Here is a 14,618-nt window from a genome sequence, read left to right on the forward strand (position 1 = left end):
GCCCAGCTGGCAGGTGACGGCAGGGCCTGTGGCGGACGACTCGGCCCCTCTCGCCGCTGGTGCGCGCTGGTGTAGCTCGGCGACGCCCGGTTAGTAGGTGGCAGCAGGGCTAGCGTGGGACGCCTCGGCCACTCTCGCCGCTGGTGCGGGCTGGTGCAGCTCGGCAACGCCCGGTTGGTAGGTGGCAGCAGGGTTAGTGGCGGACGCCTCGACCGCTCTCGCCGCTGGCCAGGGGTACGCCGCGGCGCCGACTCCAGGGCAGCACGGCATCACGTGACCGTGCTGCCGCGTGCGGCGGGCCGTTCGGCCCGCGCCGGACGATGCTATGCTTGTCACACGGGGCACTCTTAAGAGCAGCCGGAGACCCCCAGTAACGTCGTGATCATTAACACTAGGCCGATGACGATGCAGCGCCAGAGGGGCTGCAGAAAGTTCGAACATTCTGTGGGATCCCCATCCACAGTCATGGGCGGATAACTCTCGCGCGGTGGACGCCATCGGCGCTGTACCGGTGCTGTACGGCCGGGCCGGGCTGGCGGTCTGCCGGCGCGGCGCAGGCCCGGCCGAGGTCGGGTCATTGGGGTCGGCGGCTCCGCTGCGTCCGGCCGGCAGGTGACGCGAGTGCCCTTCGGAGAACACGGCCGGCGGCGGCTTCCGGGCAGTGACATCAGTACTTCAGATGTTTATAGTGCGGACATGTGATATTTCACCCAAGCGCCTTACCGTGCGATACTGGTGCCGATGAACGGACATGGCCGTACCAGCAGGTCACGGAGTGTGATTCGATGCATGGGATTTGATGCCCGAGGAGCGGCTGTTCACTGCGCTCCATATGCCACTCGATCTATGTGCTGTCGGCTTCCTGTGGGAGCACGTTAACCTCAGGGATGGAGCTGGGTCCGTGTTGAAGTTGAGAACTTTTGGAGCCGCGGGAGCCAACCTCTCCCCACAGTACGGATGGCTCCGCCCACGACTGGCCCGCGTTAGCAGGCGTGCAGAGCCCAGCTCGGCGTGGCCTGCCGGTCGGCACGCCCTCAGTCTCACGCGCCAGTCGGGCGCTCAGTCACGCCCCCAGTCTCACGCGTCAGTCGGGGGCTCAATAACGCCTTCAGTCTCACGCGTCAGCCAGGCGCTCAGTCACGCCCTCAGTCTCACGCGTCAGTCGGGGGAATCAGGCCAGGCAGCGGCGCGCCGCCGTCACGTCTGTTGCGATTTGCCGTGCCGGTGAGGCCGCGGCTTGAGTGATCGAGTCAGCTGGCGCGCGGCCACGCTACGACGGCGGCCTTGTGTCTGCCGGCACGGCACGTTAGGTGGCGTACGGCTGATGTGACCGGCCGATGGTCTGGCGCTGGCCGGCTCTGGCCCGCACTGATCTGGTGGGGTCCCGCATTGGCCTGGTGGGGTCCCGCGCTGGTGTGTTGATCCCCGCACTGGTCTGGTGGGTCCCACACCTGGTGGGTCCCGCACTGGTCTGATGATCCCCGCACTGGTCTGATGAGTTTCCGCCTGGTCTGGCGGGTTCCCGTACTGATCTGGTGGGGTCCTGTACTGGTCTGGTGGGCCCGCACTGGTCTGAAGAGTTTCCACCTGGTCTGGTGGGGTCCCGCACTGGTCTAGTGGGTCCCGGTCCAGCTGCGGCTGCTAGGAGCGGGGCCTCTCGCAAGGGGCCGTGACACGTGACGGGACCGGCCCGGACACCCGGAGGGGTGCCAACCCATCCTCGTGCACAAAAGCAGTATTGTCTCGCAGGCCTGCCACATGCCACATGTTACCCAGACACTCCATTGTGTTCTGTTGTGCATTCTCTACCTCATGTTGAGTGCGCTACTTGATACTCTTGGTTGTCCTGTCGCTCTGTTTCGTTATCCGCTCTCTGCGCTCCACTTGGTTCTCTGTTTGTTATTCAGCATTGTGTAATCGTGAGCCCGTGTTGTTTACTGTCCGTTTCTTCGCGAACGCTTGCGGTGACTTGATAGATTCCCTGGCGGAAGATCGTGTATATACCGTTGTTCAGTTGTCCCCCTCAGGTATTGTTATTCGGCGAGGACCTTGACCACGTTCGGCGCTCGCAGGCGGCCATAATGACGTGGCGGCCTGCGCACGTGACGCCCCGGCGCCACGTGCACAGCCCTGTATTGTTTCGTTGCTGGCCGCAGTCACGCCCCGGGTGGGTCCTCCTTCGAGAGTGCGCTCTCAGAGTACGCACACAGTGTAGGCTCAGTCTTGCTCCAGTGTGTGACCGGTGTGATCCCTGCGTAAGCTCGGCGTAAGCTGGGCGCGAGCTTGGCGTGATCCTTGCGTAATCGGCGGGGCGGCGGCCGTCGGTCTGGGCTCCGCGCCGTGCCCGTCAGGCAGGCGAGCCCGTGTCGCTGGAGGCTCGGCCTGTCCGTGGCGCCGTTTGCTGTGGCCACGCTGTACCGCCGTTCGGAGTGTTCCCAATATACGCGTCCGGCGCCGCCCGCCTCTCTCTGTCTGCCTGTCCCGACCGCCGCCCGCCGTCCGCCGTCCGCCGCCCGCCGCTCGCCGCGCGCCGGCGCCGGTCTGCCGAGTGGCGGCCCGGGGCACAGCCCGACCGGCCGGGGCGGGGCTGGCCAGGCGGCGCCACCGTACACACGGTATTAATAGCTGGGCCGGCCCAGTTGGCGGCCGGCCCGCCGCTCCGCTCGGCGGCACGCGCCCCGCTCGCCCGTGTCCCGCTGTCCCGCCAGACCAACACCGACGGCTGAAGGCCTTGGCACGGCTTTGGCACGCAGCTGGGTGCTCGGACCACGTGACTTTATGCGGGATCACCGCCTGCGGGATGATGGCGTCGTGGGCCGACTGCAAAGAACTGGCGATGACGTTGACTCGAAACAAGCGGGGGAAGCTATGAACGGCGCGCTGCGTTTCCGCAACCAGTGACCAATCACAGCAGCTGATGCAGCACTCGTGAACGTCAGACTTGGTTCACGTCTGAATCGCATTGTTCTGGTAAAGGCCTTCCGAATAAGAAGAGGGACAGATTTCGCATGGTATTGTATGTTCTCGTTTTGGGCAAAGTATACAGTTGTACGAGACGTTCTTCGGCATAAACCACCCCGCGCGACCGTGCCCGTACTTACGCTTTGAATATGTGTCGACAGGTGGCGCAGGTGCTGATGGAGCACGGCGCCTCGCTGTCGGCGGTGACCAAGAAGGGCTTCACGCCGCTCCACCTGGCGGCCAAGTACGGCAACATCCGCGTGGCCAAGACGCTGCTGGCCAAGGACGCTCCGGTCGACGCCCAGGGCAAGGTCAGCTGACCCCGCTCCCTCACCCTCTGTGGGTACCCCTCCCCTCGCCAGCTGCGACGAGTCGAGCGGCGCCACTGCGGGACGCTTAGCGGTGTGTAGGTGGCAGCAGCAGTCTGTCGGCGCTAGCAGGGGTAGTTTGTGGACGGGCGCGCCGTGTCGCGTTGTTGATGGCCCCGCTCCGAGCGTGCAATTCAGGGCGAGAAGTACCCGCTAGTGATTGGTTTTAAGGGCCCGATCAGTGCTGTGACATGATCCTAGCGTTGGTCAGGTTGTCGGCTACACCAAGAACAACATGAAAACGACACTTGCCGACCAGCCAAACCAACGCTCGGGGTTCGACAGAGCCCAGACACCTATCTGGCTGCTCCTGGTCGCTGTGACAGGGGCGGGGCGGAGCGTCACCCGGCGGGACCCGAGCTCCCCGCAGACCATGAACGCTGTGTTTGCCGGCTCCCCCTCCCCTCGGCTGACCTGCGTCTGTGCTGCCGCCGACAGAACGGCGTGACGCCGCTGCATGTGGCGGCCCACTTCGACCACCAGCAGGTGGCGCTGCTGCTGCTGGAGAAGGGCGCCTCCGTCAGGGCCACGGCCAAGAACGGCTACACACCCCTGCATATCGCCGCCAAGAAGAACCAGGTCAGTCCGCGGCCGGGCGGGCGGGCGTCGCCACTCGGTCGGTCCGGACGGGCCAGGCGGCTGCGCCGGAGTAGGACACCGGTCACATTCGGCCAATGTTTGAGGCTCTTCTCGGCCGGTGCGTGTGTGTGTTGTTCGGCCGCAATCTCGGCGTCAGCGTGCTGCGCGCTGTCCCGCTGCCCGGCCTCTGCCGGCGGTGGCGGCGGCGTGTCAGCAGGACCGCGTGTGGGCGCTGCGCCGCGCCCTCCGCTGACGCGCCGCGCTCTGTCCGCCGCCAGATGGACATTGCCACCACGCTGCTGGAGTACGGCGCCGAGACCAACTGCGAGTCGAAGGCGGGCTTCACGCCGCTGCACCTGGCCGCCCAGGAGGGCCACGCCGACATGGCCACGCTGCTGATCGAGCACAAGGCCGACGCCAACCACCGCGCCAAGGTGACGCGGCGCCTACTGACGCCGTCACACGCGCGCCGTCACGTGACGCTGACTCAGTCTCTGGCCGGCCTGTCTGCGCGTGCTCCGGTGGACTCTGCTGCCGGCTCACACACCCACCTGCGTACTGGCCTGCGCCGGTGGCCGCTCGTTCCACGCGCCTGACACGCGCGGTCTCTTGCCCTGGCGCTCACCTGGTCTCTCACGGCCGGCTCACTCGCGTGTCAGGTGGCTAATTCTAGCGTTCGCCCGTGGTCATGCCAATCTGCTCGCTCATTCGGCCAACAGCAGCTCGCCCGTGTGTGGCCGATCCAGTGGTTCTTCCCCAACAGCCTGGGGCTCACAAAAACCGACCCGTTTATTAGAAGTCTGTGCGGCCACTTTGTGTGGAAGGGCCTGTCAGTGTGGGTATCGGAAGTTTGTGCCCGGCGGACAGACTCTGTGGCGTGTTCCGAGCTTCTTCCACGCCGGCCGCCTCAGACCGACCGCCACTGCTGACAATGGGAGTCGTGCCATTCTATCAAACCCGAGTGCGAATCGATGCCATCGGAGTAGGTGTACGAATATTGTAGTCGAAAACGAGCGAATTCTGTCACGTGCTCTGTGATTGTGGGGCGATGCTGAACTGCTGTTGTGTGTGGATGAGCCCCTGGCTGGAGCCCAGAGCTGATTGTCTGCCGCTCGTGCGCGCCGCACTGCGCCTGCTGGCAGTGCGCCCCCGTCTGCCCGTGTCACCGATGACACCGATGCCAGCGCGTGCCCCCGGCGTCGGCGGCAGTCGTGCTGACCGTGTGCGCGCGCTCCTGTGCTACCGCAGAACGGCCTGACGCCGCTGCACCTGTGCGCCCAAGAGGACCGGGTGCCGGTGGCGGCCATCCTGGTGAAGAACGGCGCCGAGGTGGGCCCGGAGACGGCCGCCGGCTACACGCCGCTCCACGTGGCCTCGCACTTCGGCCAGCTGAACATGGTCCGCTTCCTGCTGCAGCACCAGGCTGAGGTGGGTCCTCCGCCGGCTGCAGCCCCCGGCGGTGGGGGTGACGGATGACGCCCGAAGCGTTCTGAGCTCTGAGAGCTCTGAACTGAGACAGCCTGAGCTGCCCTGAGCTGTGAGACAGCCTGTGCTGCGGTCTGTGTCCTGCCCTGCTGCGTGTGTTCTGTGTCCGGGTGTGTCCTGTGCCGTCGGCCCGCCTCCGAGGGCGTGACATCGGCTGACCTCTGCTGACCTGCCGTCGGGCCGCCAGGTGAACCCGGTGACGTCGGCCGGCTACACGCCGCTGCACCAGGCCGCCCAGCAAGGACACACACTCATCATCAACCTGCTGCTCGAACACAAGGCCCAGCCGAATGCCGTCACCAACGTGAGTCGGTCGCTCGCCCGGGGGAACGGCCGATGCCGGAGTCGCAGTCCCACCAGTGCCGGGGCGTCGTCTGATGTCAACTATCAAATTCATCGAACGCGGTGGAGTGGTCGCACGTGGAGTGGGCGGTCGCGGGGGGAAGGGGGGGGGGGGGGGGGAGGCAGCAGGTGCAGCGGACCGCCGTTCGCCAGCTGAAGGGTAGCACCAGCTCCGATTCCAACGCTGGTGCGAGTGATCCGAACTCGGCGCCCCCCGCCCGCCGTGGCTGGAGCTGCAGTTTGTCTCGGTCCTGGGGTCAGAGATGGGGCATTACCACCGTGTAGGGCGCGGCACGGCGCCGCAGTGGCCCTGTAAGGGCGCCCGGGGTGTCGGGATCCTGCCCTGGGGCCGGGCGGGGACCCCGGCCTTCTGTGTGGCGAGGCGGGCCAGCCGGCGACGGTCCAGCCGTGGCTGCTGGATGGTGATCCGCCGCCGTCACCGCCGCCGCCGCCGCCGCCGCCGCCGGCTCCGGTGTCGGGCCGGATTCCAGCCGCCCCACGCTATCCACGGTCCGCGCCGCCACATGGCCGTGCCGAGCTGTGGCCGGTGCGCTGGACGGGCCGACGTCCCGCTATCGTTAGGGGATGTCTCTCCCGCTGTCAGCTGCCCGGCGACGCGGCCGGTCACCTCGGGTCAGAGCCCGGTAGTGGTCTCTGTGGCTGCCGCGGTCCCGGGGACCGCCCCCGCCCCCGCCCCCGCGGCCGCCCCCGTCTCACCGCTGCCGAACCACACTGTTACCGTCCCGGGACCGCCTCGCCCCTGCGGCCGCCGCCGTCTCACTGTTGCTGAACCACACTGTTACCGTCCCGGGACCGCCTCGCCCCTGTGGCCACCGCCGTCTCACTGCTGCTGAGCCACACTGCTACCGTCCCGGGACCGCCCCCGCCCCCCGCGGCCACCGCCGTCTCGCCGCTGCCGAACCACACTGTTACCGTTCCGGCAAAGCCGTCGACGGAAACATGCTCAGTTGTATTTATAATACGGTAACATAATCCATATACGAGTGCTCTTTCGACTCAGCATAAACACTGCTGTCGGGGACAGTTCTCGGATGCTGGGCCATGGCGCCGCACAGTCTGTCCGAGCCGAGCCGAGGTAGGGCCTTAGTTGACGAGCTTCTCTGAAATAAAACAACAGAGCAAAGGAAAAGGATTCGTGCTGTGTGAAGGCTTCACCGCACACAGTTGCCCCTCGCCATGTTGTTAGATCTGTTGGTCGCGCCATGTGCGCTGTTTATGTTCTGCCAGTCTGTGTCGTGTTGAAGCCGTCGTGTGCTCTGGGTGCTGCGGCCCTCACGCAGCGGTAGTGTCGGTGCACGTGCGGCCGGGCGCGGACCCCGCGCCGCCGCTCTCGCTCTCTCGCCGTCTAACACGGCCGTCGCCCTGCGCCGCCGCAGTCGGGCCAGACGGCGCTCTCGATCGCCCAGCGCCTCGGCTACATCTCGGTGGTGGAGACGCTGAAGGTGGTGACGGAGACGGTCATCACCACCACCACCACCACCGTCACTGAGGAGAAGTACAAGGTGGTGGCGCCCGAGACCATGCAGGAGGCCTTCCTCAGCGACAGCGAGGACGAAGGAGGTGGGTTATGGGCGGCTGGTGGCCCCGGGTCATGTTGTGGCCCGCAGCCTCCCTCCTGCCTGGTAACCGTCAGGGCGGGTTATGTGTGGCTGGTGCCAGTGTGCTCCAGGGGGTGGAGGGAGTCATCCAGCTTTGCGAGGTGCTGGTTACTTATCTTCAGGTATGGCTGGTTGTCGGTGCCGCGTATTTGTATGTTATTTCTTGTGTGCGTATGGAGCAGCTGCAAGTGCCTGGCTGATGGCTTCTCTGCTTTCCGCGTCATTCACTTATCCCTTTGTTGTCAATTCAGCTTTGCCATGGACACGGCGTTACTGGCTGTGTCGCCGGCTGACGCTGTTTTCTTTACCGTTTCTCGCACCTGCTGCGCTCGCTGCACCATAGATAAGCGTCTCTTCTATACGTACTCGTTTGGTATTCTTAGCATTATGGCTCGGTAGTCCATGACGCCAGGAGGCCGTGGCGAGACCTCGCTCCCCGTCCGTGTGCTGCTCCATTGAGAGACCCTCAAGAGGCGACCTCACGGACCACCCTCAAGAGGCGACCCGCTTGAGGGTGGTCCGTGCGGAGCCGGCGTTGGCGCCGGCGCCGGCGGACCGTTCAGCCGACCGGCGGGGACCGAGGTCTCGCTGTCCCTCCACTCGGGAGCGGCGGCCGCGCCCTCCGCCGTGTGACCTGTGACCTGACGCCGCGTGTCGCGCGCCAGGCGACGACTTCCTCGACTCGGCCGTGTACGGTAAACCGTCTAACGCCCAGCACGTGTACCTGCCCTATTACGAGGGCCAGATGGAGCTGAGCAGTAAGTGGCGCGTGAGAGACCCTACCCGCCGCGGGACGGTGCGCCCGCCCGCCCGCCCGCCCGCCCGCCGACCGTGCCACGCGAGCGAGGCTACGTCCGGGGAGGGGGCAGACCCAGTCACCGGTCCTGGCCCGCCAGTCGGCTCCGAGGATTGAATGTGAAGTCTCACGACAGTTCTGGGAGGGACACCGCCGTCCCATCCCCTGCCAAGGACCGTGAAGACGGGCGGGCCCTCCACACTCACTCACGGCTGCTGGGGCCGCATCCTGCAAACGATGTTCAACGTAACGGAGTAGTGACATTCAGTTAGCATTTCACTCACTCATACCGGCTGCCATTGGCCAGAACGTATGAATGTGATGCGATCATGGCATCTCGTGACACGTCGGATACGCTACACTGCGCACGACAGCGGCGGTGAGCCTCCGTCACCGCGGTCCGGTCGCCGCGGTGTGGCACGGTCAGCGGTGGCGGCGCGCGCGTGTGGCACCGGCATGGCCTGTTCGTCCCTGCATGCTCCCTCGACAGGAGGAGGCCGCCGCCCCGGGCCGGGGCGGTCCGGCCGGCACCGCTAACCCGCTGACCGCGGCGTGTGTGCGTGTGCGTGTGCGTGTGTGGCTGCGGCTAGGCCGTGTCTCCGGGCCGTGGCCTGCTGGTGCCGTGGCGTGACCGTCGGCCGGTCGGCCCGACTGCTGTGGTACTAACGCGGAGCGCCGCCCCCCGACGCCGGCCCGGCCCGCCGGCGGCACCGGCCTGCCGGGCCGGGCCGGGCCGGCGCCAGCATGCGAGGGCCGGCGGGTTAACCGGCGCCGCAGGTCACGGCGTTGTGTGCGGTGTGGGGAGGATGGCGAGACACCGCCAGACTCGTCTGGTACTGACGGCGAGGTCAGGGGACCATCCCCTGCCCCCTCCGCCAGACTCCCTCCGCCCCGAACTGCGGGGTAACCCGACCTTCTACCTGGCCTCCCCGCCAGACTCGTCTGGCACGGACGGTGGGGTCAGCGGACCCTTCGCCTGTCCTTCCCGTCAGACTCCCCCTGTCCCTGACCCCGACCCTGAGTTACCGGACCCTCTACCTTCCCTCCCGGCCAAACGTCAGGCAGAACACTTCCAGAGCCTCTGCATACCCTGCGACACCGCGATTGGCTTTGTGAGCGCGTTTGGTGCCGAGTGGCACCGCTGACGTCGCCCATTTGGCAGACAGTCTGCCCCTCCCTCGGGGTGAGGGGTCTGACAAACGCGGCGCCGGCCCCAGCGGTCTCCCATTCTGCGGCAGTGTGTTGTGGGTCAGGCCGGCGCCGCCGGGCTGGTGGCAGCGGTGCCAGTCTCGTTGTGATGTGAGTGACGTCATCTCGCGCCTGGGCCCGCTCGCGGCGCCGGTTTGATCTCATCGCGGAACATGTTGGCTTTCACGAGTTCGCCAGCGTATTTCTGCCACGCCTGCGCCGGGGAACGTGAGGCGAGTTCAAATGGGTTACTTTAAGCTCCCAGCTGCCTGCTGAACTCTAGCTGCACTTGAGCACAGGCCGGGTAGCGACTTTGCCGCCATCTGCAAATGATCAACATTCTCTAGAAGCCGGTGCCGAACGTATTTTCATCTGCCGCGCTATTCGTCGAGTAAGCTGTTGGTCGGTGGCAGACCCGTTGCACGAGCTGATGAGCCGAGCATATTTGGCTGCTGCGTGATCCAGTAGCTGGTCCGCCAAGGCCGGCTCCCGGGAGGGGCGGTCCCGCCCCGAGCGCGGTGTCAACAGCCGGACGCGTGCGCCCGGCAGCCGGCGCGGACGGAGCCGCCGCCGGTCCGGCCGACACGGCTGCCACGGCCGGCTGCCGTCCAGCGGCGGTGTCCGGTGTCAGCTGTCAGGGGCGGTGTCAGGGGTCACGCCATGCCAGGGACCAGGGCAGGTCAGCCCACCTGACCTAGCTCCCAGCGCGGGGGTCGGTCCGCCTCACCGCGCCGTTTTTCTGCTTTCGGAGCGACTCCGGTCAGCGCGCCGCCGGTCCGGCCTTGGCCGAGTCTGCCGCGCGTCGCGCAGCGCTCGCCCCGCGCCGCAGCCGCCGGCTGTCGGAGGGCCGGCGCGGACGCCGCTGACGGCCGTCTGCCGGGGGCGGACCGGCCCGGCCCGGCGCCGCGCCGTTGCCTTTTCCAGCCGCCATCAAAACAGAGATACGTGGGACGTTACGAGCGCAGATACACTTTGCCGGGCCGGTGGGCCCGTCGTTGGGCGCGGGTTACGATCGGCATTGGGCGGCTACGTTCTCGCTGGCGGCAGCGTGTAAGGTCACGTGCGACTGGCGCGGAGGGGCGGAGGGCGGGATCACGACCGGTGGGAGCCCTCGCCCCCCCCCCCCCCCCCCGGCTCGCTGCCGAGCTTACCGGCAAAAGCCGCCGCTCCCTCACGCCGCGTCACTCCGCGGGGGGCGGGTGGCCGCTGGTACCGCCGGATCCGTGACGTAGTGGCGTAGCCCAGCTGCGGGAGCGTGCGCCCTCAGACGGCCGGGCGCTGGCGCGGCGTGGGCTCGAGCTATCGTGCTGCTGTTTAGCCGCCGGCCGATTTGATCGGCGCCAGGGGCTGCAACTGTAATGACGGTAGCGTGTTTGACGTAGAGCTCAGGTTTCACGCCGTTGCTTCGTAGCATATCCCTAAAGTCTGGGGGCGCTCGTGCCGCCCCGCCCCCGGTTCAAGGGACGCTCATGCCGCCTTGTCCTCGACTCTAGGGACGCCTGTGCCACCGGACGTCCGCCCCACCCGGCCCGTCGTCCATCAGCGGCGCTTAATCTGCGCCGACGGGTGACGGCCGTTTGTGTGAGCGCTGTCGTGATTTGCATTGATGGGAAACAATGGGGGGCGTGTCGCGAGCGGCGGGCGGCGGATCCGCGAGGCGGCGGCGCGTGCCCGGTCCGTCCGCCGCCCGGCCGCGACAGCGCCGCCGAGCCGGTGTGCGCGCGGCCGCGGTGGCCGGCCACCGCCGCCGGAGGAGCGACGCCCAGCTGCGCCGCGGCCGCGCGACGCGCCGCCGAATCGATGGCGGCGGCGACTGTTGGCCGGGCGGCAGCGGCGGCGGCCAGTCCGCCGGGACCTCCTCCGGCTCGGGCGCCGTGACTGCCGGCGAGTGGCGCGCCCTCTCCCCGCCGGAGATCGTTCCCCCCGGAGCGGCGCCGGCCAGCCGGCATCGATCGGCCGACTCGGAGGAGGCGTTTGACGCGCGCGCCGCCGCCATTCCGCCGGGCCGCGGCGACGGTAGCCGGTCGTGCTCGGCTCCAGTGGCGGGCGGGCGGCAACCGCGCGGGCAGCTGTTTGGGCGGGCCGTCGCCGCACCTTGCGCGGTAGTGTGCAGGGGTCTGTCGATTTCGATGCCGAGTGGGGCGACGAGGTCTCGGCAACAGCCGGTTGCGAGTGATCCGTACTTTGCGGAAGTGCTGTGAGGCCACGGGGCGGTGAGCCTCAGGCTGCCTGACAAGACCTGTTGGCCCGGTGTGCTGTGATATAGCGGCCGCGTCGCCGCGCCGCAGCGGCTGTGCGTGAGCCAGATTGTGTTCGACGGCGCGCGCGCGCGCGCGGGGACCATGCGACGGCTGTGGAAGCGCGTGCGGCGCAGCGGCGCCTTCTGCGACCACCCGGCTGACCCGGACCCGGACTCAGGTAACGGCCGGGGCGGGGGAGGGATGAGGGTCACGGTCGGGCGGCCATCGGCTGACCCCGCGGAGGAGGGCTGGGCCGCGCGAGCAGGCTCTCGGCGGACGGCGCTCGCCCGGCCGGGTAATCAAGACGGTGGGCGGGCGGCTCATCCAATGCAGGGCGTCGGCGGAGCCGGACGAGCTCCGGCCGCCGCCACGCCGGTATTGGACAAGGCTATTCCAGACGGGCGGGCAAATGTGGACAAATGAAGGCACGAGAGGTCACGGTGTTATGGAAGGTCACGAGGGTCACCGACCGGCCGCCGCGTGGGGTGTTGTGGCCCTGATTTGCACCGCAGCCGGCTGCTGCCGCTGTTGCTGCTGCTGCTGCTGCAGCGGCGGCGGCGGCGGCGGCGGCGGCGGCGGCGCGACGCGAGCGTCGGCTGCGTGCGGGGTCGCGGGACCTCCGCCGGCTCCGTCGGGCGCAGCCAGGGTCAGCCGGACGCCGGTGCCCGGTCCCAATGTAAACAGCCGGACGGCGGCCGGGGACGGCCAGTGTGCCGCCCCACGCCCGCACGTCCAGGCCGCGCCGTCCGCCCCGCCGCCGCCGCCGCCGGCCGCTTGACGCACCATCAGCAGCCTGTGATCCGTGATCTATTCGTGATCGATTCGTGAGCGGTTCGTGATCCGTGACGAGTGCACCGCGGTCCGCGATTCTCTGGGAGCTGCGATTTTCTGTGACGAGGCCTCCCAGCGCAACCCGAGACAGAATGGCAGCGGGTGGGTGACTCAGTGCCGGTGCCCGGTGCCCGGCGCCGGCGCCGGCCACCGGGCACAATACTAAGTGACGTGCTGCTCGATAATCACTTGGCCTCCCCTGGGTCGATCCGGTGGACACGATCGGACCGGCCACACCGCGTGGAACGCGTCACCGCTGTTTATTCGTCACGCAAACCTGGGGCGTCTCCCCCTTGAGGGTGTGGTGCTGGGCGAGTCATTGACCCAGGCGCGTGCGACACGCCGGGGGCCGCCCCTCCTGGCGGCGCGGTGGCCGGGCGCCGCCCCCTCCGTCCGCTCTCGCCGAGCGTGCGGCACGCGACCAGCTCGAATTGTCTGTAATTCGCGGGCGGCGGCTCTGACAGGTGCCTGCCGATGACGGCACGAACCGGCTGTGGGAGGAGGGCGGCCGGGTAATAAGGGGGAAGCGAGTCTCCGCACTGATGACCTCACCGGCGGCCGCCGCGCGGGCGAGGGAAGGGGAGGGGGAGGAGCGTGGCTGGCTTCCCATCACTCAGGCGCGGTATCGACTCTGTACAGTCTCCGGCACAGGTCCCCGAGACGCCGGGACGGCTGCTGGAGCACCGCAGTCACCGGTCCCCCGCCTCCTGCTCAGACGGCGCCAGGCGCCCAGACAGACGCCTTGACCTCTGTGCAGCGCACGTTGTAACCAGCGCTCAGCATGATACGTGCGCCGGGACGCGTCACAACATGCCTCCGATTCCTGTGTTATCCTGTCTCTTATCGCCGTTCGTCCTGATTGACGTGAAGCTGCGCCCTGTTGACCTTGACGCCTATCCTCAGACGTGACGATGCCGTCCTGGCCGCCCCGCCGGTCCGACCGTCCCTCCCCCGCCTCGGCCTGGTCTCGCCACCACGGCTGCTTGTGACCCTTCACCTCCACCCTCCCCCGCGCCGCCGGCGTCCGGCCGCCCACCGCCTGCGCCTCCTCCTCCCGCCGCTCCTCCTCCTGCTGCTGCGACCCTCCTGTACACCTGCCGTGGCTCACTCGAGGTGAGACCGCCCGACAGCCTCGTCCTGTCTCCTCCTGCATTCTCGCCGTGTCCTCCTGTCTCCTCACCTCCTTGGCCGAGACCTGCCCGGGCCGGCTCAGCCCGCACCAGAGCCGGGCGGGACGGGGGCCCGCGGCGTCAGCCGGCGTCGCGGCTGGCGGCTCTGGCTCGGCCAGCCGACGCAGGCCTGGCTAACGCCACCGCAGGCGACACAGCGCCTGACGAACCTGCAGCCGCCGGCGGAGCTCGGGCGCCGCGTCTGGCCTGGCTGTGGTGACCGCGATTAACCACTGGACGGGCTGCCTGCCGCTGTAGAGGCCTCAGCATCCCGGGCGGCTGCGGCCGGCGCATCCGTTTGCTTGCCGCCGCGCGGCTAGATCTTTGGGTGCCGAGAGCGGCTCGTGGCCGCGCGGAACTGTGTCTGGTGTCAGCTGGCAGAGCGGACGCTCGCCATCAAAGTGTTAGGGGCGGCTTGTGTCTGCCTTGGCCCCGGCTTGGTCAATGTGTCTCGCTGACGGGTCGTGCGGCGCCGGCAGCCGAGGACCAGCCGCTGGGCGACTCAACCTACAAGTACCTGACGGTGGACGAGATGAAGTCGCTCGGCGACGACTCCATGCCCATGGACACATCCCGCGACGAGACGTTCGACCGCTCGCACGACTTCAACACAGGTGAGGCAGATGTCCGGCCGGTCGCTCGACCTCAACACTGGTCAATGACTGACGGGCGTCACGTGACGTGACGTGACGGGCGTCACGTGAAGGCCCGGCAGCGAGCCCAGCCGACGCCGTCACCTCGCGCGGCTTGGTGCGATCAGTGCGCCTGGGTTTGCTTTGAATGTTGGCTCCTCAAAGCGCTCGTGGCGGTGGCCGCAGGCTTGTGGAGGTAGCGCTGTTGGTTGCGCGGTCGAGGATGTCCTCCGTCCCCATCCGTGCAGTTAGCTGGGTGACTGCACAGCCACATGGGAAGACCTGACGTCGCTTCCTAACTTTCTAAGTCCCGTGATCTCGCCTTTAATGTTCTGAACCTGTCCACAATAGCCAGCTCTGGCGTTCAGCGTCTTGACCTGGCTGTCAGTGACATGACCTCTGTTGACC

General features: G+C 67.7%; 1 protein-coding gene across 11 annotated transcripts in view; it reads left to right on the forward strand.

The window, feature by feature from the left end:
• Ank2 (Ankyrin 2) overlaps positions 1-14,618 on the forward strand; it is a 173,651-nt gene that overhangs the window by 91,105 nt on the left and 67,928 nt on the right. For 10 of the 11 annotated variants that reach the window (XR_005094926.1, XR_005094934.1, XR_005094928.1 and 7 more), the window contains exons 12-19: positions 3,123-3,272; positions 3,768-3,908; positions 4,187-4,342; positions 5,157-5,336; positions 5,581-5,697; positions 7,133-7,316; positions 8,020-8,112; positions 14,058-14,192. Coding sequence is in view for 2 of the 11 variants with exons in the window: in XM_037228136.1 (XP_037084031.1) it covers positions 3,123-3,272; positions 3,768-3,908; positions 4,187-4,342; positions 5,157-5,336; positions 5,581-5,697; positions 7,133-7,316; positions 8,020-8,112; positions 14,058-14,192 (1,156 nt within the window). In the remaining 9 variants the exon portion in view is untranslated. The remainder of the gene's footprint in view (positions 1-3,122; positions 3,273-3,767; positions 3,909-4,186; positions 4,343-5,156; positions 5,337-5,580; positions 5,698-7,132; positions 7,317-8,019; positions 8,113-14,057; positions 14,193-14,618) is intronic. The other variant, XR_005094933.1, reaches the window with a different exon arrangement.

This window comes from Pollicipes pollicipes, unplaced genomic scaffold, assembly GCF_011947565.3.
Source record: "Pollicipes pollicipes isolate AB1234 unplaced genomic scaffold, Ppol_2.1 Scaffold_6052;HRSCAF=7182_pilon_pilon_pilon, whole genome shotgun sequence".
Lineage (NCBI taxonomy): Eukaryota > Metazoa > Arthropoda > Thecostraca > Pollicipedomorpha > Pollicipedidae > Pollicipes > Pollicipes pollicipes.